Source organism: Eschrichtius robustus, chromosome 19 (genome assembly GCF_028021215.1).
Source record: "Eschrichtius robustus isolate mEscRob2 chromosome 19, mEscRob2.pri, whole genome shotgun sequence".
Lineage (NCBI taxonomy): Eukaryota > Metazoa > Chordata > Mammalia > Artiodactyla > Eschrichtiidae > Eschrichtius > Eschrichtius robustus.
Genome location: NC_090842.1, coordinates 36,971,796 through 36,999,349, shown reverse-complemented (window position 1 = coordinate 36,999,349; position 27,554 = coordinate 36,971,796). Strand labels below are relative to the sequence as shown.

Below are 27,554 nucleotides of genomic sequence, written 5' to 3'. Positions count from 1 at the left end.
AAACAAGGTCTGAAATGTCTTATCAGACATAGACATGGATGTAGTTATGGCTGGTAAATAGTTGGAGCTATAGTTTGGAGCTCGGAGCGAGGTCCAGCCTGGAGATTATATAAATTTGGGAGTCATTAGAATGTAGATGATGCTTAAAGCCACAAGATCAGCAGGGGTGTGCAAGGAAAAAAATGTAAGAATCTTCTGTAGCTCCATCAAATGTACTATGAACAAATGATACTCTTGAGTATTAAAGTGCATCTGGGTCTGAAATTCTGCTGAATTTTAAAACATTTAAGACACAAATTAGTATGTTCAAAAATCAAGTTTAAACTTCTGAATACAGCATGAATAGAGTGATGTCTTGCTATAATGACATCCTTGAGATTCATACCATTGTAGCTCTTGAGTCTGGAGATCTTGTTTTTCATCTTTGATCCCTTGGTTTCTAGTATAATGCCTTGCAGAGTAGAGGCTCAGTAAATAATTATTGAAATTGATGAATTAGTGAAAAAGGACTTGTGATATTAAAGAAATTTCCAGGTCACATTGAAATGCAAATCAAAATTACGAGATGTCACCTCACACCTGCTAGAATGGGTAGCATCAAAAAGGGACTACCCTGGTGGAGCAGTGGCTAAGAATCTGCCTGCCAATGCAGGGGACCCGGGTTCGATCGCTGGTGCGGGAAGATCCCACATGCTGCGAAGCAACTAAGCCCGGGTGCCACAACTACTGAGCCTGCGCTCTAGAGCCCTTGAGCCACAACTACTGAAGCCCACATGCCACAACTGCTGAAGCCTGCGTGCCTAGAGCCCATGCTCTGCAACAAGAGAAGCCACCACAATAAGAAGTCCGCGCACTGCAACGAAGAGTAGCCCCTGCTCGCTGCAACTAGAGGAAGCCCTTGCGCAGCTATGAAGACCCAACACAGCCAGAAATAAATAAAAAATAAAATAAATTTATATATTAAAAAAAAAAAAAAGACAGATAACAAATGCTACTGGGGATGTGGAGAAAAGGGAACCCTTGGGCACTCCTGGTAAGATTATAAATTGGTATAGCCACCATGGAAAACAATACGGAGGTTCCTCAAAAATTAAAAATACAACTACCATATGATTCAGCAATTCTGCTTCTGAGAACCCATCTGAAGGAACTGAACACCTCACCAATAGATTAGTCTCTAAGTTCCTACATTTGGCTGTGTGTCAGATGCTAGGACTATGATAATTATTTGGCAGGAACAAGAAAGAGGGGTGGGGGAATGTTTAGAGAAATTGTTATAATCTATCTGAGTTGTCACAGCCAAGATCTTATCTTTGCTTGATAAATGTATGTATGTATGAAGGATATTACATTACTCTTTCTCATTACTTTGTACAGTGACCCCAGTTAGCTAGAAGCATTCATTTACTTCGGGCAGCACTTCTCAAGCTTTTTGGTGTCAGGATCTCTTTAAACTCTTAAAAATTACTGAGGACCCCAAAGAGGTTTTGCCTATGTGAGCTATATCTATTGATATAATATTGATATAATTTACTACATTAAAACTTAAAAATTTTTAAAACATAAGAATACATAAGCACACATACAAGACGTCAGAACGATGAGGTCACTATATGTTTTTAAATTGCTGGAAAACTCTATTGTACACTTGTGAGAGAATGAGAGCAAGAATGACAGTGAAAAGAGTGAAAAGGCAAATAATGTCTTATGGTTTATACGAAAATTATTTTGACCTCATGGACCCTCCAAAGGGGTCTTTGGGATCCTCAGGGATACCCAGACCACACTTAGAGAACTGTTGGCCTAGGAAAAGATTACGGTTATTACAGCAGGACTGCAAAAAAGAGATAATATTCAGCTTTTGATTTCCAAAAATGGCAGTTTTTGAGTCTCTATCCAGAAAAAAGTATTTAAAGTCAGACTTTGTTGAAAATGAAAACAGATATCTAAATCCCCAGAATTCTATTTACATATTAAAAGAAAAACCTAAGGATCTGAACAAATTTTACTTTAAGTCACAGGTAGAAAGAACTCAAGTCTGGATGTTAGCTACCTAGGGAAGCAATGAGAAGGCTTGGGGTAAAGAGGAGGAGTCGGAGATTGCAGGAAGACAGAGTAGAGTCAAGGCCAGTTTCCCTGACCACCCTCAATGTGAGGGTTCAACCTCGAGGGGGATAACAATGATGAAGTTGAAAGGAAAGCAGAGTACAAAGGAAGACCAGGACCCTGCTACTGGAATTCAGGGAGGAGCCTGTCTTTTGAGATGATAGCTATGCACAGGGGTTATCCTCACAGAACAAAAACAGAGCATGGAGGGTGTAACCTAGTATTCTCAAACTTCCCTTCATTTTCACGTGTGGCAAAGGGACTTAAGACCCCCTGTGGTGAATATCAACAGTAGCCAAGCTGAGGGCCAACGGATCTTCCAAGGGCTACTACTATGGTACAAGGCAAATGATTTCCATGGTAGAGGATGAACAGTGGACAATCCAAGTCAGAGGGCTGGATGGAAGAGGTGGAGCTTCAGAGGAATCCATTAAAACAGGATCAGATTCAAGGCAGGATCAAGTCAGCCAGGGAAGACTGTGAGGCTCTGATTGAGCAAGGAGAAGAGATCAGGAGGTCCCCAGCTGCCAAATACCAGCAGGGCACTTAATACACAAGGGCCATCAATATGGTTGTGTAAGAACCTCAGAGCAGATACAAAGGAAGACATCTTCTTCCAATTCCCTGAGGACATATAAGCCTATCCTTAGGCTCACCCAGTTGCCATTTTTGCTAGGAGAAGAGAAATGGGTTAATATCCAGAAAAACTGGAAATTTAACCAATAAATTAAAACCCTCAAGAGACCAAGATACATAATTTTAATTGAGAAGTTTAAATTCCATTTCTCCAATACCTGCCCAAGGCATAGAGCCCTGATTTTAGAAAACAAAGAGGTTATGTTTCCTGTGTATACCTATGTTATAATTTGTTAAAATTTTAATGTCACTATTTATGATATTCTTTTTAAAGTGAGTCTTCTTTTATTTAAATATAATAAATCTCTTATTTAAATGATCAATGATTCACTGTTCCTTTTATTTATGGCAAACCTATAAGAAGGATTTGATGACGCACATGCTGTATAAGGCAGGACACAGGTAAACAATAAGTTCAGGAACTAATTCCTCAATAGCAAGGTAGGAATTATAAGGAGGCCTGTGCTGCTGAATTAGGAACCCTCCGAGGCTATGAATACAGAGGGACGTGTATCTAAAGATATAACAAAAATATCAACAAGAAAATCCAACTGGATCAAAGATTTAAGTGCAAAGACATAAAAGTACAAAAAATATCTTAATGGCATTTTCCATGCTAAGTGAAATAAGTCAGACAGAGAAAGACAAATACCCATATGATCTCTCTTATATATGCAATCTAAAACAAACAAACCAAAACAAAACAACCCCAGCTCATCTAGGGTATAATCAAACAAGAGACCAGAAAAGCAGGACAGGCCCAGTCCACAGGACATCTAGAAGACAGAATTTTAGAAATCATCTCGGAAGTAATGGGGACCAGGGAAGGTTTTTGATGGGGGAGTGGCCTGGCCCTTAGTGCTTGAAGGTGGTCACTCAGAATGTGCAGGATGAATGGGCTGAAGAAGCAAGAGATAAGGACAAAGACCCAGTTAGGAGGGTTTTTAAATAGTAGGGTCCATCCTGTCTACCTTAGTTCTATGTGGAAACCATGTAGCACTGTAGTCATCTAGGAGGTCTGATTTAAGGGGCAGTGGAGAAAACTGCCCATCACAAAATATTTTCCCACTGACTCTGATAAAGTGCTGATAATTTTTATATTACTCAGTCCTTATGGGATTCAAGGCCTCTTTCGAAATGCATGTCCTATTTGGCCAGGGAAAATCTGCAGCAGCGAACCTTTACCTTGTTTTCACTGGTTTATCACTTGGGCTAGGCAGATACCCTGCAAAACTTTTGTTGGGATAAATCATAAGGGAAAAGTTTACTGCAAGGGATGAAATTAACTCTGTGGAAAATTCAGGGCAATTGGGGGTCAGTTTGAGAGCATCAGCTGGCTGAAGGAAAGAGAGTAATGTCACCAGAGCCCCAAGAGGGTGAGAGAGACCAAGAACAGTACAGATGAAGGGACCTCAAGATAGGTTTCACCTATTTCACAGCTGTACTTAAGGCCAGCATTTCCACCAGTATTCCCTTTCATTCCTCACTCTTGGATATTGACTTTAGGATGGGAGAGTAAAACAGAAATGAAAATGTTTTGGTGTTACTTCTTTGAAGAATACATCCTGAAATCACATATCTATGTTCACATCTCCCGTCCAGCCACAGCTTTTTTGAATAAATTAGTGAAGTTCAACAGTACTTCAATAAGAAAAAGTATGCTTTAAGCAATTTATACATATTTACTTTTGGATTTTCCAATTGTTGTAATGGGATGAGTTGTATTCATGTCATTTTTAAATAAAGTGTAAAATCTACTGAGATATCTCTTTGCATATATTTTCCAACATCTGACAATAATCACTTCCTCTTTCATAAAAAAAAATTCCTTAAAGGCAGGGTTGGTGTTGATTAAGGAAATCTAATATTACTGAACTGAAAGAAACTAGGTTTCTAAAACCTCATACGTAAAATAAACCTTTCTTCAAAAAGGAATTGTAGGGGCTTCCCTGGTGGTGCAGTGGTTGAGAGTCCGCCTGCCAGTGCAGGGGACACAGGTTCGAGCCCTGATCTGGGAGGATCCCACATGCCGCGGAGGGGCTGGGCCCGTGAGCCACAACTGCTAAGCCTGCGCGTCTGGAGCCTGTGCTCCGCAACAAGGGAGGCCGCAATAGTGAGAGGCCCGTGCACCGTGATGAAGAGTGGCCCCTGCTTGCCGCAACTAGAGAAAGCCCTCGCACAGAAACAAGACCCAACACAGCCAAAAATAAATAAATAAATAAATTTATTAAAAAAAAAAAAAGGAATTGTAAAAAACAAAAGTCTGTCTGTGAGTGTGTGTATGTGTACGAATATAAGTGGAATGATGTCCATTGACAGATGAATGGATAAAGAAGATGTGGCACATATATACAATGGAATATAACTCAGCCATGAAAAGAAACGAAATTGAGCTATTTGTACTGAGGTGGATGGACCTAGAGTCTGTCATACAGAGTGAAATAAGTCAGAAAGAGAAAAACAAATACCGTATGCTAACACATATATATGGAATCTAAAAACAAAAAACAAAAAACGGTTATGCAGAACCTAGGGACAGGACAGGAATAAAGACGCAGATGTAGAAAATGGACTTGAGGACACAGGGAAGGGGAAGGGTAAGCTGGGACGAAGTGAGAGAGAGGCATGGACTTATAAATACTACCAAATGTAAAATAGATAGCTAGTGGGAAGCAGCCACATAGCACAGGGAGATCAGCTCGGTGCTTTGTGACCACCTAGAGGGGTGGGAAAGGGAGGGTGGGAAGGAGACGCAAAAGGGAGGAGATATGGGGATATATGTATATGTATAGCTGATTCACTTTGTTATAAAGCAGAAACTAACATACCATTGTAAAGCAATTATACTCCAATAAAGATGTTAAAAATAAATGAAATAAATGGAATAAAGTAACAGAAAATGAGCCTTTAACTACAGAATATCCTTATCTTGAAAAACAAGGTTTTAAGACAACTTCCAGGACAACGTACTAAAAACTTTATTTTGTGTTTTCACATGGTTTAGCATACCGGTATGCCACACTAAAAGTAACTGCTCTTTTCTTAAACTCTCCTCTTTCCAATCTGAATCCACATTCAGGAACCTAAACTCTCAGAACCATAAAAAACTCACTGGGCAAAAGGCTCAATTTGTGGCCTGGTTTGTTTTAAACCAGTAAAATCCAAAGTAAATTTCAACACTAAAATTTTCTTAACTTTGCAAATTGTATATTAATAATGAAAATGCTTTAGTAATAAAACTCATAATCATCCAGAATTAATAAAAAGTTTGAATTATAAAATATTATTTGCTACCTGTTTTTCAAGAAATTTTAGGAGTTAAAGCATAAAATACTTTTTTTAAAATTTTATTTTATTTTAATTTAATTTAATTATTTAATTAATTTATTTTTTAAACATCTTTATTGGAGTATAATTGCTTTACAATGGTGTGTTAGTTTCTGCTTTATAACAAAGTGAATCAGTTATACATATACATATGTTCCCACATCTCTTCCCTCTTGCGTCTCCCTCCCTCCCACCCTATCCCACCCATCTAGGTGGTCACAAAGCATCGAGCTGATCTCCCTGTGCTATGCGGCTACTTCCCACTAGCTATCTATTTTACGTTTGGCAGTGTATATATGTCCATGCCACTCTCTCACTTTGTCACAGCTTACCCTTCCCCCTCCCCATATCCTCAAGTCCATTCTCTAGTAGGTCTGTGTCTTTATTCCCGTCTTGCCCCTAGGTTCTTCATGACCTTTTTTTTTTTCTTAGATTCCATATATATGTTTGCATACGGTATTTGTTTTTCTCTTTCTGACTTACTTCACTCTGTATGACAGACTCTAGGTCCATCCACCTCACTACAAATAACTCAATTTCGTTTCTTTTTATGGCTGAGTAATATTCCATTGCATATATGTGCCACAACTTCTTTATCCATTCATCTGTTGATGGACACTTAGGTTGCTTCCATGTCCTGGCTATTGTAAATAGAGCTGCAAGGAACATTTTGGTACAGGACTCTTTCTGAATTATGGTTTTCTCAGGGTATATGCTCAGTAGTGGGATTGCTGGGTCATATGGTAGTTCTATTTTTAGTTTTTTAAGGAACCTCCATACTGTCCTCCATAGTTAAAGCAATCTTGAGAATGAAAAATGGAGCTGGAGGAATCAGGCTCCCTGACTTCAGACTATACTACAAAGCTACAGTAATCAAAGACAGTATGGTACTGGCACAAAAACAGAAATATAGATCAGTGGAACAGGATAGAAAGCCCAGAGATAAACCCACCCACATATGGTCACCTTATCTTTGATAAAGGAGGCAAGCATATACAGTGGAGAAAAGACAGCCTCTTCAATAAGTGGTGCTGGGAAAACTGGACAGGTACATGTAAAAGTATAAAATTAGAACACTCCCTAACACCATAAACAAAAATAAACTCAAAATGGATTAAAGACCTAAATGTAAGGCCAGACATGATCAAACTCTTAGAGGAAAACATAGGCTGAACACTCTATGACATAAATCACAGCAAGATCCTTTTTGACTCACCTCCTAGAGAAATGGAAATCAAAACAAAAATAAACAAATGGGACCTAATGAGACTTAAAAGCTTTTGCACAGCAAAGGAAACCATAAACAAGACAAAAAGACGACCCTCAGAATGGGAGAAAATATTTGCAAGTTAAGCAACTGACAAAGGATTAATCTCCAAAATTTACAAGCAGCTCATGCAGCTCAATATCAAAAAAACAAACAACCCAATCCAAAAATGGTCAGAAGACCTAAATAGACATTTCTCCAAAGAAGATATAGAGATTGCCAACAAACATATGAAAGAATGCTCAACATCATTAATCATTAGAGAAATGCAAATCAAAACTACAATGAGATATCATCTCACACGGGTCAGAATGGCCATCACCAAAAGATCTACAAACAATAAATGCTGGAGAGGGCGTGGAGAAAAGGGAACCCTCTTGCACTGTTGGTGGGAATGTAAATTCATAAAATACTTTTAAAGGAAGGAAGTTTTATTACTTTTAACAACCACCAGGCATGCTTTACTCATTTGCAATTAGTATACTATATAAAAATGTAATTGCCAAAAAAAAAAAAATGTAATTGCAAAAGCTGATTAGAAGCATTTGAAAACTGGTAAAAAAAAAAAAAAGGGAGGAATAAGAAAAAGAAATGAGGGCTTTCCTAGTGGCGCAGTGGTTGAGAATCCGCCTGCCAATGCAGGGGACACGGGTTCGAGCCCTGGTCTGGGAAGATCCCACATGCTGTGGAGCAACTAGGCCCGTGAGCCACAACTACTGAGCCTGCGCGTCTGGAGCCTGTGCTCCGCAACAAGAGAGGCCGCGATAGTGAGAGGCCCGCACACCACGATGAGGAGTGGCCCCCACTTGCCACAGCTAGAGAAAGCCCTCACACAGAAGTGAAGACCCAACACAGTCAAAAATAAATATAAATAAATGAATTAATTTAAAAAAAAATGTATTTAAAAAAAAAAAAAGAAAAAGAAATGAAAAGCATCCAAGTTAGAAAGAAAAAAGTTAAATTATCTCTGTTCATAGATGATATGATCTTATATGTAGAAAACCCTAAAGATTCTACCAAAAAAAAAAAACCTGTTCAGATTAATAAATGAATTCAGAAAAGTAGCAGGATACAAATTAACATGCAAAAATCAGCTGCATTTCTAAACACTTACAATGAAAAATCCACAAAGGAAATTAAGAAAACATTTCATTTACAATAGAATCAAAATGAATAAAATACTTAGGAATTAACTTAACCAAGGAGGTGAAAGACTTATATAATTAAAAACTATAAAACATTGTTGAAAGAAATCATTAAGAAAACAAATAAAGGAAAACACATTGCATGTTCATGGACTGAAAGACAATATTGTTAAGATGTCAATACTACCCAAAGTGACCTATAGATTCAGAACAATCCTTACCAAAATCCCAATGGCACTTTTTATAGATACTGAAAAACCAGTCCTAATATTCATGTAGAATCTCAAGGGACCTCCTAAAATAGTCAAAACAATGTTGAAAAAGAACAAAGTTGGAGGACTCACACTTCCCGATTACTAAACATATTCCAAAGCTATAGTAATCAAACCAGTATAGTACTACAGGGAACTCTCCTCAATGTTATGTGGCAGCCTGGATGGGAGGGGAGTCTGGGGGGAGAACGGATACATGTATATGTATGGCTGAGTCGCTTTGCTGTGCACCTGCAACTATCACAACGTAACTGGCTATACTCCAATATAAAATAAAAAGTTTAAAAAAACCCAAAAAAAACCCCAGTGAGGTACTAGCATAAAGACAGACATATAGGTCAGTGAAATAACAGAGAACCCAGAAATAAACCCTTGAGTATACGGTCAAATGAATTTTGACAAGGGTGGTAAGACCATTCAGTGGGGAAATGACAAGTCTTTTTAATAAATGGTGCTATGGGACTTCCCTGGTGGTCCACTGGTAAAGAATCTGCCTTCCAATGCAGGGGATATGGATTCAATCCCTGGTCAGGGAACTAAGATCCCACATGCCGCAGGGCAACTAAGCCTGCACGCCACAACTACTGAACTCGAGCGCCTCAACAAGAGAGCCCGAGTGCCGCAAACTACAGAGTCCACACGCTCTGCAGCCTGCGCACCACAACTACAGAGAGAAAATCCGCATGCCACAACTAGAGAGAAGCCTGCGCACCGCAACAAAGACCTGACACAGCCAAAAAAAATAAATAAAATAAATAAATATTAAAAAAAAATAAATGGTGCTAGGAAAACTGGATATCCATGCAAGTAATGAAGTTGGACCCTTATCTAACACCATATATATAAATTAACTCAAAATGGATCAAAGCTCTAAATGTAAGGGATAAAAGTATAAAACTCTCAAGACAAAATATAGGGCAAAAGCTTCATGACAGTGCACCTGGCAATGATCTGTTGGATAGGACACCAAAGGCACAGGCAACAAAGAAACAACAGAAAAAGTGGACTTCATGAAATTAAAATTTTTTTTGCATACAAAGACACTATCAACAGAGTAAAAAGGTATCCCACAGAATGAGAGAAAATATTTGCAAATCATGTATCTGATAAGGGAGCAATATTCTGAACAGAGACTAACTAAAACTCAACACCACCAAAGAAACAACCCAATTGAAAAAGGGGCACAGGAGTTAAGTACACACTTCTCCAAAAAAGATATGCAAATAGCTAATAAGGACATGAAAAGGTGCTCGACATCACTAATCACTAGGAGAAATGCAAATCAGAACTACAGTGAGGGAACTCCCTGGCAGTCCAGTGGTTAGGACTCAGTGCTTTCACTGCTGGCGCCGGGTTCAATCCCTCAATCCCTGTTTGGGAACTAAGATCCCGCAAGCCATGTGGAGCGGCAAAAAAAACCAAAAAACAGAACAAACCCACACTACAATGAGATACCACATTGTACCTATTAGAATGACTACTATGAAAAAAAAAAGAAAATAACAAATATTGGCAAGTATGTGGAGAAACTGGAACCCTTGTACACTGTTGGTGGGAATGTAAAACGATAAAGCTGCTGTGATGGCCATTCCTCAAAAAATTAAACACAAAATTATCATATGAACCAGCAATTTCACTTCTGGATATATACCCAAAAGAACTGAAAGCAGGATCTCTAAGAGATGTCTGTACACCAATGTTCACAGCAACATTATTCACAATAGCTAAAATGTGGAAGCTGAGCAAAATGTGGATATATACAATTCAACTTTAAAAAGGAAGAAAATTCTGACATACGCTACAACATGGATGCATTTTAAGGATATTATGCTAAGTGAAATAAGCCAGTTAAAAATAACACACACTGTATGATTTCACTTATTCAAAGTACTTTTAGTGGTCAAAAAGCAAAGCAGAACAGTGGTTGCCACAAGCTGGGGGAAAGGGATAAATGAGGAGTTACTGTTTAATGGGCGTCGAGTTTCAGTTTTACAAGATGAAAAGAGCTGGATGGTCAATACTATGGATGTATTTAATACTACTGAACCACACACTTAAAAATGGTCACAATGGAAATTTTACATTACGTGTATTTTGCCACATTAAAAAAAACTGGAAAAAAAATGAGAAGGAAGAAAATTTAAGCATTTAACCTGCCTGTCTCAACTGTACTTCGGGTGACTAAAAAGATAATAATAGATGTTCCTTTTTTTTGTTTGTTTTAAATAGAAAATTCCAGCTGATAATATATGCTGAGGAGTGATAGATATAGGGTGCTATGATTTTGTAAATCCTTTTGAAATAGTGGACTTGACAATGATCATCAACAGCTGCTTAAATCTAATTATTGGCTTAGAGGAAATACAGGGGACGGAGTCACATATTAACATCATGGGGACACTATCAGCAAAATCCACACTTTGAGAAATTCTGTAAGACAGGTGTTTTTTCTTTGTATGTATGTACCTCATTTAGCTTCTAATTTGATAGAAACATTTAGGAGAGAATTGGGGCATTCTGAATAGTGAATAAGTATTTGATATTAAGAGAATATTGTTAAATTTTTTAATGTTTGAAAATGATCTTGAGGTTGCTAAAAATAAAAAAGTCTGTATCATTTAGAGATACAGATTGAAATATTTATAAGTGAAATGATACAATGTTTGGGAATTCCTATAAAATTATCGGGGTGGCAGGGGCTCATGGGTGGTTATACAGATGAAACAAGATTGGCCATATACTGATTATTGTTGAAGCTGGGTGATGATTAAATGTGCGTATATCATACTATTCTGCCTACTTTTCTATATTTAAAATTTTCCATAATAAAAATTTTTTGAAGTCTTTGAAATTCTTTAATACATAAGCTAAATATTTTTCTTATAATTAAATTTACAGCATTTATTAGTCAATAATCCAAATTTTGATGTGGTTAAGAAACAGCAAAAACAATAACTAAAGACTTATTTATTGCATCCAGTACTTTTTACATTTTTCCAATATCACTAACTTCCTTATAACCTTTTAACATTTTGGTCTTAATAGTCAATTCAATAGCAAACGATTACTAGGAAAACAGTAAAAATCTCATCATTCTCTGGCAGCCTAAAAGAAATACTTTACATTTATGTGCAACTCACCTGCTGTAAAATCTTCAGTCAGATCAATGAATGCATGAGAATGTGGAATTCGCATTTTACTTTTAATGGTCAATGCAGGATGCCATGATAAATTCCTAAAAGAAAAATTTTTTTCTTAAGGCAAACATCAAATGAGCACTGTTTTAAAACAAAAATATCTGCGTGCAAGATATTTTAAAAACTCATTTATTCTTAGCTATGTCACATACTCTAAAATTCACTCTTTCAGAGTGTACAATTTAGTGGTTTTTGTATATTCACAGTGTGTAGCCATCACCACTATCTAATTTCACAACATTTTCATCACCTCAAAATGAAACTCTGTATTCATTAGTAACTTCTCATTCTCCCCTCCATCAAGCCTCTGGCAAACACTAATTTGCTTTCTGGCTCTATGGATTTCCCTATTTTGGACGTTTCATATATATGGAATCATATAACATGTGGCCTTTTGTGCCTGGTTTCTTTCACTTGGAATAATATTTTCAGGTTCATCCATGTTGTAGCATGTGTCACTACTTCAGTCTTTTTTATCCCTGAATAATATATAATTACATGGCAATATTTTTTGTTAATCTGTTCAACTGTTGATGCACATTTGACTTGTTTCCACTTTTGGCTATTACAAATAAATGCTGTTATGAATATTCATGTACAAGTTTTTATGTGGACATACACATATGTTTTTGATTCTTCTGTGTATATACCTAGGAGCAGAATTGCTGGGCCACATGGTAACTCTATATTTGACTTTCTGAAGAACTGTCAAACTGTTTTCCAAAGTGGCTTCATCATCAGACATTCTCACTAGCAATGTATGGGTATTTCAATACCTCCATTCCATTGTGAACACTTATTACTGTCCCTTGGTTTTATTACAGCTACTTCCTGAAGGGTTCTTGTGGTTTTGATTTATATTTTCCTAATGTCTAATGATGTTGAGCATGTTTTCACATGCTTGTTGGCTACCTGTATACCTGTGGAGAAATGTCTACTCAAATTCTTTGCCTATTTTTAAACTGGATTATTTATTGCTTTGAGTTGTAAGAGTTCTTTATATAGACTAGATCCTAGACCCTTACCTGATGCATGATTTGCCAATATTTTCTCCCATTCTGTACAGCCTTTTCAGTTTCTGGATAGTGTCCTGTGCTGTGTAGAAGCTTTTAATTTGATAAATCCAGTTGTAATTTTTTTTGTGCTGCTTTTTTCTTTTGGTGTCAGATCTAAGAATCCATTTCCAAATCCAAGGTTATGAAAATTTACCCCTATGCCTTCTTCTAAGAGTTTTATAGTTTTAGCCCTTATATTTATATCTTTAATTCTTTAAGTGTAAGAAAAATAACTTAATATTATCATGGGTGATATTTTCCCGAGACTGTGGAGAATGATTATCTTTTATAAGTATTAATTCTAAAGTTTTCAGCCATGCAAAAGAATGAATTTAGACCCCTACTTCATACCATATACCAAAAATTAACACAGATGTCTCAAACTGCTAAAAGAAATAGAACTCTTGTATATTGCTGATGGGAATATAAAATGGTGCATTAGCTATGGAAAACAGTTGGTAATTCTTCCAAAAGCCAAACAATGAATTGCCATATGACCCTGCATTTCTATACCTAGGTGTATACCAATAAGAATTGAAAAACACACTGTTTACAGATGACATGATACTATACATAGAGAATCCTAAAGACTCTACCAGAAAACTACTAGAGCTAATCAATGAATTTGGTAAAGTAGCAGGATACAAAATTAATGCACAGAAGTCTCTTGCATTGATATACACTAATGATGAAAAACCTGAAAGAGAAATTAAGGAAACACTCCCATTTACCATTACAACAAAAAGAATAAAATACCTAGGAATAAACCTACCTAAGGAGACAAAAGACCTGTATGCAGAAAACTATGACACTGATGAAAGAAATTAAAGATAAGACAAACAGATGGAGAGATATACCATGTTCTTGGATTGGAAGAATCAACATTGTGAAAATGACTATACTACCCAAAGCAATCTACAGATTCAATGCAATCCCTATCAAACTACCAATGGCATTTTTCACAGAACTAGAACAAAAAATTTCACAGGAGATAAACCCACACACATATTGGTCACCTTATCTTTGATAAAGGAGGCAAGAATATACAATGGAGAAAAGACAGCCTCTTCAATAAGTGGTGCTGGAAAACTGGACAGCTACATGTAAAAGAATGAAATTAGAACACTCCCTAACACCATACACAAAAATAAACTCAAAATGGATTGAAGACCTAAATGTAAGGCCAGACACTATAAAACTCTTGGAGGAAAACATAGGAAGAACACTCTTTGACATAAATCATAGCAAGATCTTTTTTGACCCACCTCTTAGAGTAATGGAAATAAAAACAAAAATAAACAAATGGGACCTAATGAAATTTATAAGCTTTTGCACAGTAAAGGAAACCATAAACAAGACAAAGAGCCAACCCTCAGAATGGGAGAAAATATTTGCAAACAAAGCAACTGACAAAGGATTAATCTCCAAAATATACAAGCAGCTCATGCAGCTCAATATCAAAAAAACAAACAACCCAATCCAAAAATGGGCAGAAGATCTAAATAGACATTTCTCCAAAGAAGACATACAGATTACCAACAAACACATGAATGGATGCTCAACATCACTAATCATTAGAGAAATGGAAATCAAAACTACAATGAGGTATCACCTCACATGGGTCAGAATAGCCATCATCAGAAAATCTACAAACAATAAATGCTGGAGAGGGTGTGGAGAAAAGGGAACCCTCCTGCACTGTTGGTGGGAATGTAAATTGATACAGCCACTATGGAGAACAGTATGGAGGCTCCTTAAAAAACTAAAAATAGAACTACCATATGACCCAGCAATCCCACTACTGGGCATATACCCTGAGAAAACCGTAATTCAAAAAGAGACAGGTACCACAACGTTTACTGCTGCACTATTTACAATAGCCAGGACATGGAAGCAACCTAAGGGTCCTCTCACAGATGAATGGATAAAGAAGATGTGGCACATATATGCAATGGAGTATTACTCAGCCATAAAAAGAAACGAAATTGAGTTATTTGTAGTGAGGTGGATGGACCTAGAGTCTGTCATACAGAGTGAAGTAAGTCAGAAAGAGAAAAACAAATACCATATGCTAATGCATATATATGGAATCTAAAAAAAAAAAAAATGGTTCTAATGAATCCAGGGGCAGGACAGGAATAAAGACGCAGACATAGAGAATGGACTTGAGGACACAGGGAGGGGGAAGGGTAAGCTGGGACAAAATGAGACAGTAGCATTGACATATATATACACTACCAAATGTAAAATAGATAGCTAGTGGGAAGCAGCTGCATCGCATGGGGAGATCAGCTGGGTGCTTTTTGACCACCTAGAGGGGTGGGATAGGGAGGGTGGGAGGGAGACGCAAAAGGGAGGGGATATGGGGATATATGTATATGTATAGCTGATGCACCTTGTTATATACAGCAGAAACTAATAAAACATTGTAAAGCAATTATACTCCAATAAAGATGTTAAAAAAAAAAAGAAAAAAAAAAGACTTGAAAACAGGTATTCAAACAAATACTGGTACATGAATGCTCTTAGCAGCACTATTCACAATAACCCAAATATCTACCAATGGATGAATGAATAAACAAAATGTCATATACCCATACAATGAAAATATTATTCAATCATAAAAATAACTGGAGTACTGATACATGACACAATATGGATGAATCTTTAAAACATTATGCTATTTGAAAGAAGCCAGACTCAAAAGGTCACATATTGTATGATTTCATTTATATGAAATACCCATAATAGGAAAATCCTAGAGACAGAAAGAAGATTAGTGGTTACCAAGTGCGGGGGTAGAGGGGAAAGGGAGAGTGTCTGCTTAATGGGTACAGGGTTTCCTTTCGGAGAGATGAAAAGTCATTGGAACTAGGTGATGGTTGCACAATGTTGTAAATGTTCTAAATCTCACTAAAGTGTACACAATGATGGTTAATTTTAATAATGTTATGCAAATTTTATCTCATTAAAAAAGCCAATAGTACTAAGTTTTCACATATCCTTCATTTAGTTACTCCTAATGTTAACATCTAATATAACCATAGTGCATTTGTCAAAATCAGGAAGGTCATACTGGTAAACTATTAGGAACTACAGAAAGAAGAGCAAGTTTAAATAAAATCATTTCCCCACAATTCCTCACCAGTGAAGAACACTCCAGCGTCAAAAGCATTCCTATTTATCAAGGCCCTACTTAAATCGGCTTCCTCCAAAAGGCCTTTACTCCTCTTTCACTGTTTCACTATTATACTTTTCTCTACTAATAGCACTTTGGTTTGCCTTATAGTTACTTGAGGAACTATTTCTCTGAGAGTGTATCCTAAGTACCCTGACTCATAGATATTTGTATCTACAATGCCTAACCAGGACCTGGCTCCCAAATACTGGCTGAACCGAATCGTAGTCTCAAGTAGCATCTCCTATTCTTCTCTACTTCTAGTTAGAATTTGCTATTTTTTTCACAGTACTATGTTCCAGTCCAATATGGAAGCATAGATATGTCATCTCCGAAGAGCAATTAAAGGCCAATTAAGTCTAACTTAATTGTCAACACAGTATCCAATTGAGTAGACAGCAAACAAGGTTCACCTGTGAATTTAGTTTTGCAGTGTTTGGAAAGTGGAAAGGAACAATTGACTAATTTGTTATTGGTAGGTGGATTCTGGAAAAAAGAATAAGCATTCAACAGGAGAAATTTTTCTCTATGCAAAGGGTTCTACAAACAGTAACTTCTTCCCAATAACCTTCTTCTACATTCTTTTTAGCACATACTGGGCCTCATCTATAACCTAAACAAGACACTAAAATCCAAACCAAGCAGTGTTCCTACAACTTGATTGTATTACTTTAACTAAAACCCCATAATATAGGGTTATGATAATAAGAAAATATTAATATACATTGTAAAGTTATATTTAGCATTTGTTGTATGGTAATTCAATACCAAGCATTCATGTCATGTTTTTCTTTCATACTACACAAGGTTAGAAATGCTTAAAATAATTTCAGTTAAGTCCAATTTAATAATCATTGGTTCACTTCTCTTTAAGATGTGCCATTTATTCATCAGTTCTTTAAATTCTAAGCATTAAAGTATTTTTCATTACATACAAAATAATCAGACTCAGGCTAGAGATTCTATGACAAGTTTGACATAAAGTCATTTCAGAAGAGTTTCTCATGTTCCCAACAAATTTGTAATTATATGCTGAAAATGAATTAAAACAACACAAACTTTTACACAGTTAAGCTCCATGAGGTTAATCATGTGGCTGTCTTTAATTACTATGCTAGTAGTTATTGATCTAATTTCCCATAGATTTTTTTACAGGTCTGCTTTGAAACAAGTTATAGCTAGAGTTTTGGAAAATCTCAACTAACTTGTGACATTTTTGTCTTAGGAACTATTTAACAAAACGTACATTTCAAATGAATCTAGAACAGCGATAAAGCAAAAGTCATAAAGTGGCAGACTATGGGCCAAATTCAGCATAAAATGTGTTTTATTTGACCTACACATTGTTTAAAAAAGTTTGAATTAAGAGGTAAAACAAATTAAAAATCAGATTTCAAATAAAAATCAGGATTTCCAACTTCTCTTGAAATATCAGAAGGTCTGGCAAGCAACTGGCCCTTTTCACACAGAGTTAGAGCCTGCAGGCAGGTCAAGTCCCAAGCTCCCCAAACTGTTCACTAACTTTGTTTTCCTTCTGGGCCCCATCAGACACTTGAGTTTGCAACTCCTAACAAAATATTAATTGTAATATTGCTATCTTGAACATTTCAAATCAATATTCAAGTTCTTCACAGTATTTTAAGTTTTACACTTGTTTCCTATACTCTGATATTCTACATTAACAGCTCTTAAAAGGCAGTTAGCAGATTCTTATAGTTTATTTTACATACAGTGTCTATTTACCATTCTGATGACTACCAAAGGTGGGGGGAGAAAGAGCTTTTGATTCTTTCATGGTGCATTTTAAGATGATTGAAAACTGAAGTTGCCTAAGATAACTAAATTGTTTAAAAATTTAAATAGGTGAAAATAAAATTCATTTCTCCTTCTGCCTTTAATGTTGCTCTTTATACACAACATAGTTTTTCAGTAAGAAGCAGACACCATATTTTTCAAGCAACTATATCCATATAAACTATAATTTCCTTAACTCCATTTGAATGCCAAGGTCACAGATGTAAACTGCTCTGATGACAAAGGAAGAGATGAAAAGAGATGAAAAGGTGGGCAGTTCTGAGCCATGTTGAATCTATCTGTTGACATTTCTTGACCTCTGTAGAAAATTCCAATTACTAGTTTGTCCCCAACAGGAAACATAATTATGTCAAGGTGTTCTAATTTGTAGTCATCATCACCTTTAATCTCAAAGAATAGCATTTATCAAAGGATGAATTTAAATGTAATTAATGTCAACTGTAGCTTTTAATTGCCTATTATGGTAACTGCTCTTAGAAATGACTGCTCATCCACTCACTTTTCAATGATCAGCCTACACTGAGTTGTCATTATTTAAGATACCCAGGTAAGAGACTTACTTCCCTGGTGGCACAGTGGTTAAGAATCTGCCTGCCAATGCTGGGGACACAGGTTCAATCCCTGGTCCGGGAAGATCCCACATGCCGTGGACCAACTAAGCCCGTGCACCACAACCACTGAGCCTGCGCTCTAGAGCCCGTGAGCCACAACTACTGAGCCCGTGTGCCTCAACTACTGAAGCCCAGGTACCTAGACCTGTGCTTCATGACAAGAGAAGCCACCACATTGAGAAGCCCGCGCACTGCAATGAAGAGTAGACCCCGCTCGACACAACTAGAGAAAGCCCGTGCGTGGCAACGAAGACCCAACGCAGCCAAAAATAAATAAATAATTAATTAATTTAAAAAACAACAACAACACTCATGTAATACAATTGAACTATTAAAAAAAAAAAAGAAAAAAAAAGATACCCAGGTAAAAGCAGTTACTAGGAGATGGGTCTAGCGTGAAGATGGATCTAGCATGCTTCTCTAAGCTGCCTAGTCCAGTGGTCTTGAAAACTTTTGCTCCAATAGACTCTTAAAGAATTTACAAAAACTATATCCCTTAATACCTTGAAGTTCATTTCTAAGAAAGTAATATAAATATTTTCAACGTTTTAAATAGCTACAAAAGCATGTAATCTTTAAGCCTATTAGAAATACTGATATTTTAAAATAAAATGATTACTCTAATTAATGGAACAGAATAGCGAGCCCAGAAATAAACCCACACACTTATAGTCAATTAATCTATGACAGTGGAGGCAACAATATACAATGGAGAAAAGACAGTCTCTTCAATAAGTGGTGCTGGGAAAGCTGGACAGCTACATGTGAAACAATGAAATCAGAACATACTCTAACACCATATACAAAAATAAACTCTAAATGGATTACAGACCTAAATGTAACACTAGATACTATAAAACACCTAGAGGAAAACATAGGCAGAACACTCTTTGACATAAATCGCAGCAATATTCTTTTGGATCCATCTCCTAAAGCAAAGGAAATAAAAGCAAAAAATAAACAAATGAGACGTAATTAAACTTAAAAGCTTTCGCACAGCAAAGGAAACCACTGACAAAATGAAAAGACAACTTACTGAATTGAAGAAAATATTTGCAAATGATATGACTGATAAGGGATTAATATCCAACATATATAAACAGCTCATATAAATAACTCAACATCAAAAAAACAACCAACCCAATTAAAAAATGGGCAGAAGAACTGAATAGACATTTTTCCAAAGAGAAAATGCAGATGGCCAACAGGCACATGGAAAGATGCTCAACCTGGCTAATTATCAGGGAAATGTAAATCAAAACCATAATGAGATATGACCTCATACCTGTCAGAATGGCTATCATCAAAAAGAACACAAATAACAAATGTTGGTGAGGATGTAGAGAAAAGGGAACCCTCGTACACTGTTGGTAGGAATGTAAATTGGTACAGCCACTGTGGAAAACAGTATGGAGGTTTCTCAAATAATAAAAACAGAGCTACCATATGATACAGCAATTGCACTCCTAGGTATATATATCTAAAACAAAAACACTAATTCAAAAAGATATGTTCATAGCAGCATTATTTATGAAAGCCAAGATAGGCAAGCAACCTGAGTATCTAAAAACAGATGAATAAAGAAGATGTGATATATATATATATGTGTGTGTAATATATACATACACACATACACATATACATACACACAATGGAATGCTACTCGGCCATAAAAAAGAATGAAATTTTGCCATCTGCAGCAACATGGATGGACTTGAAGGGCATTATGCTAGGTGAAATAAGTCAGACAGAGAAAGATAAAAACTATATGATATCACTTGTATGTGGAATCTAAAAAAATCAACAAACTAGTGAATATAACATAAAGGAAGCAGGCTCAAAGATATAATACAGAACAAACTAGTGGTTACCAGTGGGAGAGGGAAGGAGAAGGGGCAATATAGGGGCAGGGGAGTAAGAGGTACAAACTATTAAGTATAAAACAAGGATATATTGTACAACACAGGGAACTGAGCCAATATTTTACAATAACTATAAATGGCATATAACCCTTAAAAGCTGTAAATCACTATATTGTACACCTGTCACCTTTATAATATTTTATAGCAACTATACTTCAATAAAAAAATAAAAATGGGGCTTCCCTGGTGGCGCAGTGGTTGAGAATCTGCCTGCTAGTGCAGGGGACACGGGTTCGAGCCCTGGTCTGGGAAGATCCCACATGCCGCGGAGCAACTGGGCCCGTGAGCCACAACTACTGAGCCTGCGCGTCTGGAGCCTGTGCTCCGCAACAAGAGAGGCCGCGATAGTGAGGCCCGTGCACCGCCATGAAGAGTGGCCCCCACTTGCCGCAACTAAAGAAAGCCCTCGCACAGAAACGAAGACCCAACACAGCCATAAATAATAAATAAATAAATAAATAAAAGGAAAAAGATGGTTCAATTTAAAAAAAAAAACAGGATTCAAGGAGGAAAAACTGTAAAAAAATAAATAAATAAAATAAAAAAAATAAAAATGATTACTCTTAAAAATGTATTCAGTAGAATATAGATACCATACTGATTATTATCCACCATCATCCACATACACCCACAAACCACATAAAAAAGCTCTTCTTCTCTTTATCCTTGGACTTGTACTTCTATTCTATTTCTGTTATAGAACTTTATCATGATGTAAAATGTTTTTATATCTGGTCTTTTTAGTGAACACGCTATCATATGTCTCCAAAGAAATGTACATCTTCCAACTGGTATTTAAATTGGCTTTATGCATCCAGGTGTTTTAAAAAAAAATCTCTTTGAGGTTGAGTTATTTTAACTATTACTGTACAATTGATGAAAAAGCTTTGATAGCTTATTAAATCAAAGGTAAAATTTCATTGGAAATGCATTTTTTTGAAGAAATGAATGGAGCTTTAAAATATATTAGTTTACTTATCTTTAGAATAGCATGACACTGCTAGAATGAAACAGGATTCAGCATAAAGTCTACTCCTTTTCTTCATCTTTATAGATACAGATGCTAAGAAATCTTGTTCATATATGTTCATTAAAATCTCCATGGAAATTTAATATTAATATTAAATTAATCTTAATTTTTTAGGTATGATAAATACATTGTAATTATGTATTTTAAAAACATCCTTACCTTTTAGAGATATATACTTAAATATTTATGGATTAAAAATGTCTGGGGAAGGAGTTAGAGAGAGAAATGAAGGAAAAGTTGTGAATGAAGTAAGACTGGCCAAGAGTTGCTAACTGTAGCTGAATGACAGGTGTATTATATGCAAATTCATTGTCCTACTTGCTCTACCTTTGCATATGTTTAAATTTTTCCATAATGAAAGTAAAAAAAAAGAATTTAGAGCTGCTGATTTAGCTCATTCAATTTATGTAAAACGCCTGGTCCTCACTGTCAAACTAATCTCCAAATGAAAGTTATTTTCTGTCAGAGTTTGACCTCATTTTTTCAATTCAAATAAATGTGTTAACATGTGTTTCAAGGAATATTACAAAAACTACTGAGGAAAGTACAGATTATATATTGTAGCAAAGATTGCTAAAAGCAGTCAAAATTAAGGTAATTTTGATAAAATTGATTTATCTATTTTCATAAAATAAGTTATAAAAACAAGATAGTAAATTAACATGCTGTTTACCTTTAGTGAACTTAAAGCATTGCAATGTAAAGTACAGCGAAAATAATTTATAATACAATAAGTATGATAAAAGACGTAATAGTCCATAAATGTATGTGAATACTGACTCTGGTATCTGGCTTCTGGAGTAAATAAAAACAGATTATAAAAATGAGAAATCACACAACTTCTTTCTTATTTCTTTAGACATACCAAATTTTTCCCTATGACTTTAATAAATGAGAAAGGTATATACTACAAAAAATTATTTGGCTCAGGAGCCAGCATGTAAATTTATTTTCTATCAATAGGAGAAAGAAAATAGTAAACCTTTCATAAGACAAGATATTTGACTTTAAATGGAATTTTCTTGATATGATTTGATAAAGTAGGTATTAGCTACATTATAGAAAAATGCATACAAATATGAAAGAAATTATGTAAAAGTTTTATCCATAGGTTTGTTAGTCCTTGAGAACTTTCTGGTCACACCTGAAACAATCACTGGCATTTTATCCATAGGTTTGTTAGTCCTTGAGAACGTTCTGGTCACATCTGAAACAATCACTGGCATGATCTGAAACTACATAGGCATGAAAAGTACCTTCCTTCCATTTAATTATGTGTCTTAGGGATAGAGTACTAAGAAGAGCTGAAAGGTCTGCTTTGCTGAATTTGGTGTTTCTTACGGATGCTCTCTGCTGTGCTCTCCCAGGACCCTCTCTCAATAATTACAGATTCTTTGACAGTAGTCAGGGAATGCAGGAGGCAAAGTCATTAAACAAAAACTGTCATTACTCCCACAACCCCACTCTAGCACATCTGAATTCAGAACATCTCAATGTGGATCAAAATGCTTTTTGCTACCAAGCTTCATCTGAAGAGAAATAGGAAGAAAGAGGAGAAGAGGAAGAACTGGAAATTCTATTAGTTTAGTATATCTGTGTTTCATGCCGTACGGGTTTTTACTCCCCAGGAAATGTATCATTAGTGAGATTTAGGAAGGGTAAAGAATATGGCATTCTTTTTTTTTTTTTTTTTTTTTAAATTTTGTTGGTCTGTTTAGTCTTTAAATTTATTTATTTATTTATTTATGGTTGTGTTGGACCTTCATTTCTGTGCGAGGGCTTTCTCTAGTTGTGCCAAGCGGGGGCCACTCTTCATCGCTGTGCACGGGCCTCTCACTGTCGCGGCCTCTCTTGTTGCGGAGCACAGGCTCCAGACACACAGGCTCAGTAATCGTGGCTCACGGGCCTAGCTGCTCTGTGGCATGTGGGATCTTCCCAGACCAGGGCTCGAACCCGTGTCCCCTGCATTAGCAGGCAGATTCTCAACCACTGTGCCACCAAGGAAGCCCGTGGCATTCTTATATGAAGGAGGAGAAAGTTATAGTGAAAACAGGTACGTTTTCAGGCTCATCAATTTTAGGTAGGAGTACCTATGAAACCTGAGGATCTAGTTGCTTAAATGATCTGTGTTTGCATATTCCTTTGCAAGTCTTTACTTATGGTAAAGTAAAGAAACACAGCCTACCATGCTGTGTATCCAAAGATGGCCACATTATTTCCCATCCCACATGCTCTTTTACATTTCAGTTAAGCCATGCCCACATCAACAGGTAGAGTACATAATCCTCAAATTCTCTAGAATATTAGCTAATTCTTTCATTAGAATGCCACAGAAGTGATGCTGTTTAACTGCCAGGACCGAGCCTTAAAGAGATCTCCAGCTTCTGTCTATACTCTTGTATTGCTTCTTCTTGGAAAACAACCACTATGCTACGAGGAAGTCTAAGTCAACCATGTTGGAGCACCACCAAAGGCCCTCTGTGACTATAACAATGGTAATGGCTATACAGAGTTGAAGGCAGGAGCAAAGGCTTTACAGTTTGGAAGACCAAGATTCAAATCCCAGATCTACCATTTATTTACATTGCAAGCTTACAGTGGTCACTTAACCTTTGAATTAGCCAGCTCCCTGACAGCGCCTCTTGAGCTACACAGCTACCTGTTGTGGGAAAAATATGAGACAACTGATGGAAACTGCCAACCCCAGAGTTACTAAGTAGATATTTAAAAAAGCAAATAGGCTTGTTTAAGATTCTCTTTCTTCTCATTCTTCCCCATCCAGCCCTGAGCCTCACAGAGGACAATAAGCTGTGCAACCCTGAGGTATGCCTCTTCAGGAGGGGCATGGTGAGGAGTACAACACATGAGAGAAGAGTGGGAAAAGAAGCATGGCTGAAGAACAGAGTTACATTGGTAAATACTTGATGGGTTATTCACTCACTCCTGGGCCTCTATTAGAATTCAAAGGTATGGGTCAGACCAGATAAATCTTAAGGACCTCTTAGAAATAGCACCTTACGTTCGTAAGAGAAAACGTGGCGATTTCTTTCAGCCATATCCTTACTTTGTCCAAATGTTCCTACCTCCAAGGGTGTGCAACAGTGGTATTACACCTGAGAGACGGCCCTAGCAGCACTGGCTCCTAGGGCAGGCAGACAGAAGAGTAGGCAGTCTGAGGAGAAGCACAGGCCCCCATCTCTACTCAGGGCTACTGTGGAACTCAGGAACTCAAACGCAGCTCAGAGCCTAGGCCTCCAGACTGTTAAAAATCAAGTATCTGCAGGGCATTTTCAACAGCATACACATTTTTAAAACATACAATAAGACTCTAATGAAAAAGAACTTAACCTGTATTTTCAGGAATTATAAATTATTTTGATTCATTTTACCCTAAATTGAAGTGATAATATACACCAAGCTTACTCAAAGTCTGCTCTATACACACAGCTTCTCTAACTGTGCTTGTTTGTTTTTCTTTTTCTAATTTTTTTTGTGGTAAAATATACATAACATAGAAGTTACCATCTTAACCATTTTTAAGTGTACAGTTCATTGGTATTCTATGCTTGTTTTAAAATGGACTTTTTTCAATACATGCAAATAGTAATAAAATAAAACAAAATGGTTTCCTCTCAAAGAAGGAAACAAAATTTTGATATATGCTAATAGAAATATGTTGAATTCAAAACACTTTTAAGTATCATCAATATTAATGATGAACAATTATTGTTGAATTTACTTGCACAGAAGCTCAAAAGAAACTCTCTTTCTAAATGATTACTACAAAGAAAACATATCTCAAAATTTGTAAGATTTAACAAAAAGCAAAGTGAGTAAATTTTGAGAATAACCTCTTAAATTCACTTAGAAACAAGCAAAAGTTCACTTACATACAACACTGCCAACCAGAACATAAAACAAAGCGGTATGATAAATCACCAGGGAATCAAGGGTCATTTAATTGACTCCCCAAAAGCTTCTGGTGGGACTCCAGGAAATAAAATTATGGATCCTTGAGTAACAAGCCACTTGAAATAATCACAGCATATACAATTCTGAGTTATCTGCTAAAGCTTTCACTATTTCTGTGGCTTAATTTTGAAAAGAAAAAGGTTTAGGTGAGAAATGAGAGAATCAATGAATTTATCTCCAATAGCAAAGTTTCTTTAGGAAAAGAGAAAAGTTATAAAACTGATACTCTGTTTCTATGGAAATACCAATAACAAACTTATTTCTTAAGTCCTAATAGATTCCTTTAAACAACAATGTTCAAAATACAAATGGTATATAAGGTGAGAAAGGGAGGGGGTTGCTAGGGGAATTCTAAGAAAATATGGATCATCTCAAAGCTACCTTTTTCTGTTAAGACTACGGGTACTAATGCTGATTATAAAGTTAAAAGCCGTCCTGATGATTATTTGGTTTTCTTTTGTGTTATAAGTCTCTTAATTTTCATATTTTTTCTAAACAATAGGTTTAAATGACAAATATCATTACTTCATTAAGATAAATATTTGCAATATTTTCTGTAATGCACCAGCAAACAAACAAATCAGCAGTAAAAATGAAGGGTGATTTAATAAATCAGTCATTGGTTATAATGTAAAAAGATAAAAGGTTACATGGGAAAACAGGGATTTATGCCTTCTGAATTGAGATTAAATACCTATATTTAAATAGAAGATAGTTTTTTCTGCTAATGGAGGAAAAATATCCACTCACATAAATAAGTTAAAAATGGCTGCTTTCAGTGCCATTAATATTCCATTCAAAATATTCATGCAAATGCTTGTAAAGTAAATGGAGTATGGCAAAAGTGCTTGTTTGTCACATACCTGGATTAATATTCCCAGGTATACAACTTGGGCCTGACCCAGTTTGAATGTGTTTGAATTCAGTATATGAGTCACAGAAAATATGAACAGACCAACATTACATTTGGCTTTGATTAAAATTACAGGTACAAGTGTTTTCACGTCAATACTAAAAACAATATCCTGAATGCTTATGCAACATCAGTTTCAAATACCCTTTTACAGAAAATGCTCATTAACGATAACCTAATCACTGCAAAAGCTGCTCTAACATTTAATAGCTAGGTGCTATTTCTAAGTAATGTGGCACATTATTACGTTATTTCAAGTCATTAAAAAGTGACGTGGAGGCGCAAACTGAATCCTCACCTTTGTACATTTAACACACTTCAATTATCTCTGGCACCTCAGCAGAGGTTTAGCACCCTTCCTGTCCCTATCAGATAACCCCCACAGTACCAATTAAAAGGGATTCTTCTACCTATCACTGTTTCCAGCTTAGGCTGACCATCTGCACCCTTACTCCAGCCGAACTGATCATGCTAGTTTTACCTGTGGGCAATCTCCTGTTTCCATGCCTATACTGGGCCACTTAAAGCCATGGGCTTTCCAGCACAATTCCATGGGAGCATTTAGCATTCTATTTAAAGATCATTGCAAAATTTCCCATAAAATTAAGGTGCTAGCCAAATTTAATTAAATTTAAGATAATCATGGGTCTGGCATAAATAAGCATAATATTTAAGTTGCAAAAGTTGGTTAGATTCCTTAATAGATAAGATTGGGCTGCCAATCAGAAATCATGCAAATGGTCCAAAATGTCAATACTAATGGCTTTTTCACTTATACACCTAATCATATGTCTGTAACATAAAATTGATATGGTGAAATACATTTTTCTTATTTTAGTAACATATTAATGCTTGCCCCCATAGAGACATATTCAGCTTTCTGTTGTCTGAATAATGATAATGCTAGCAATAGTCATCCTAACAATGCTCTTGACAAAAATTCTTTTCTGTCAATTTTTATAACTTCATTTTAAAAGTTATCAGGACAAAGGTAACAGGACAAATCTTGGATACAAACTTGTTACCTATAATATGGTTAGCCACTATTGTTTAATCTGTAACTGAAGTTTAAATGAGAAATATCATAAAATAGTAGAGAATTACTCCA

At 36.1% G+C, this 27,554-nt stretch overlaps 1 protein-coding gene across 3 annotated transcripts in view; it reads right to left on the bottom strand.

Annotated features, from left to right (window-relative positions):
• The window catches only part of ITFG1 (integrin alpha FG-GAP repeat containing 1), a 258,894-nt gene that overhangs the window by 220,184 nt on the left and 11,156 nt on the right, over positions 1–27,554 (bottom strand). For all 3 annotated transcript variants that reach the window (XM_068529142.1, XM_068529143.1, XM_068529144.1), the window contains exon 6: positions 11,894–11,988. In XM_068529142.1, coding sequence (XP_068385243.1) covers positions 11,894–11,988 — 95 coding nt within the window. The remainder of the gene's footprint in view (positions 1–11,893; positions 11,989–27,554) is intronic.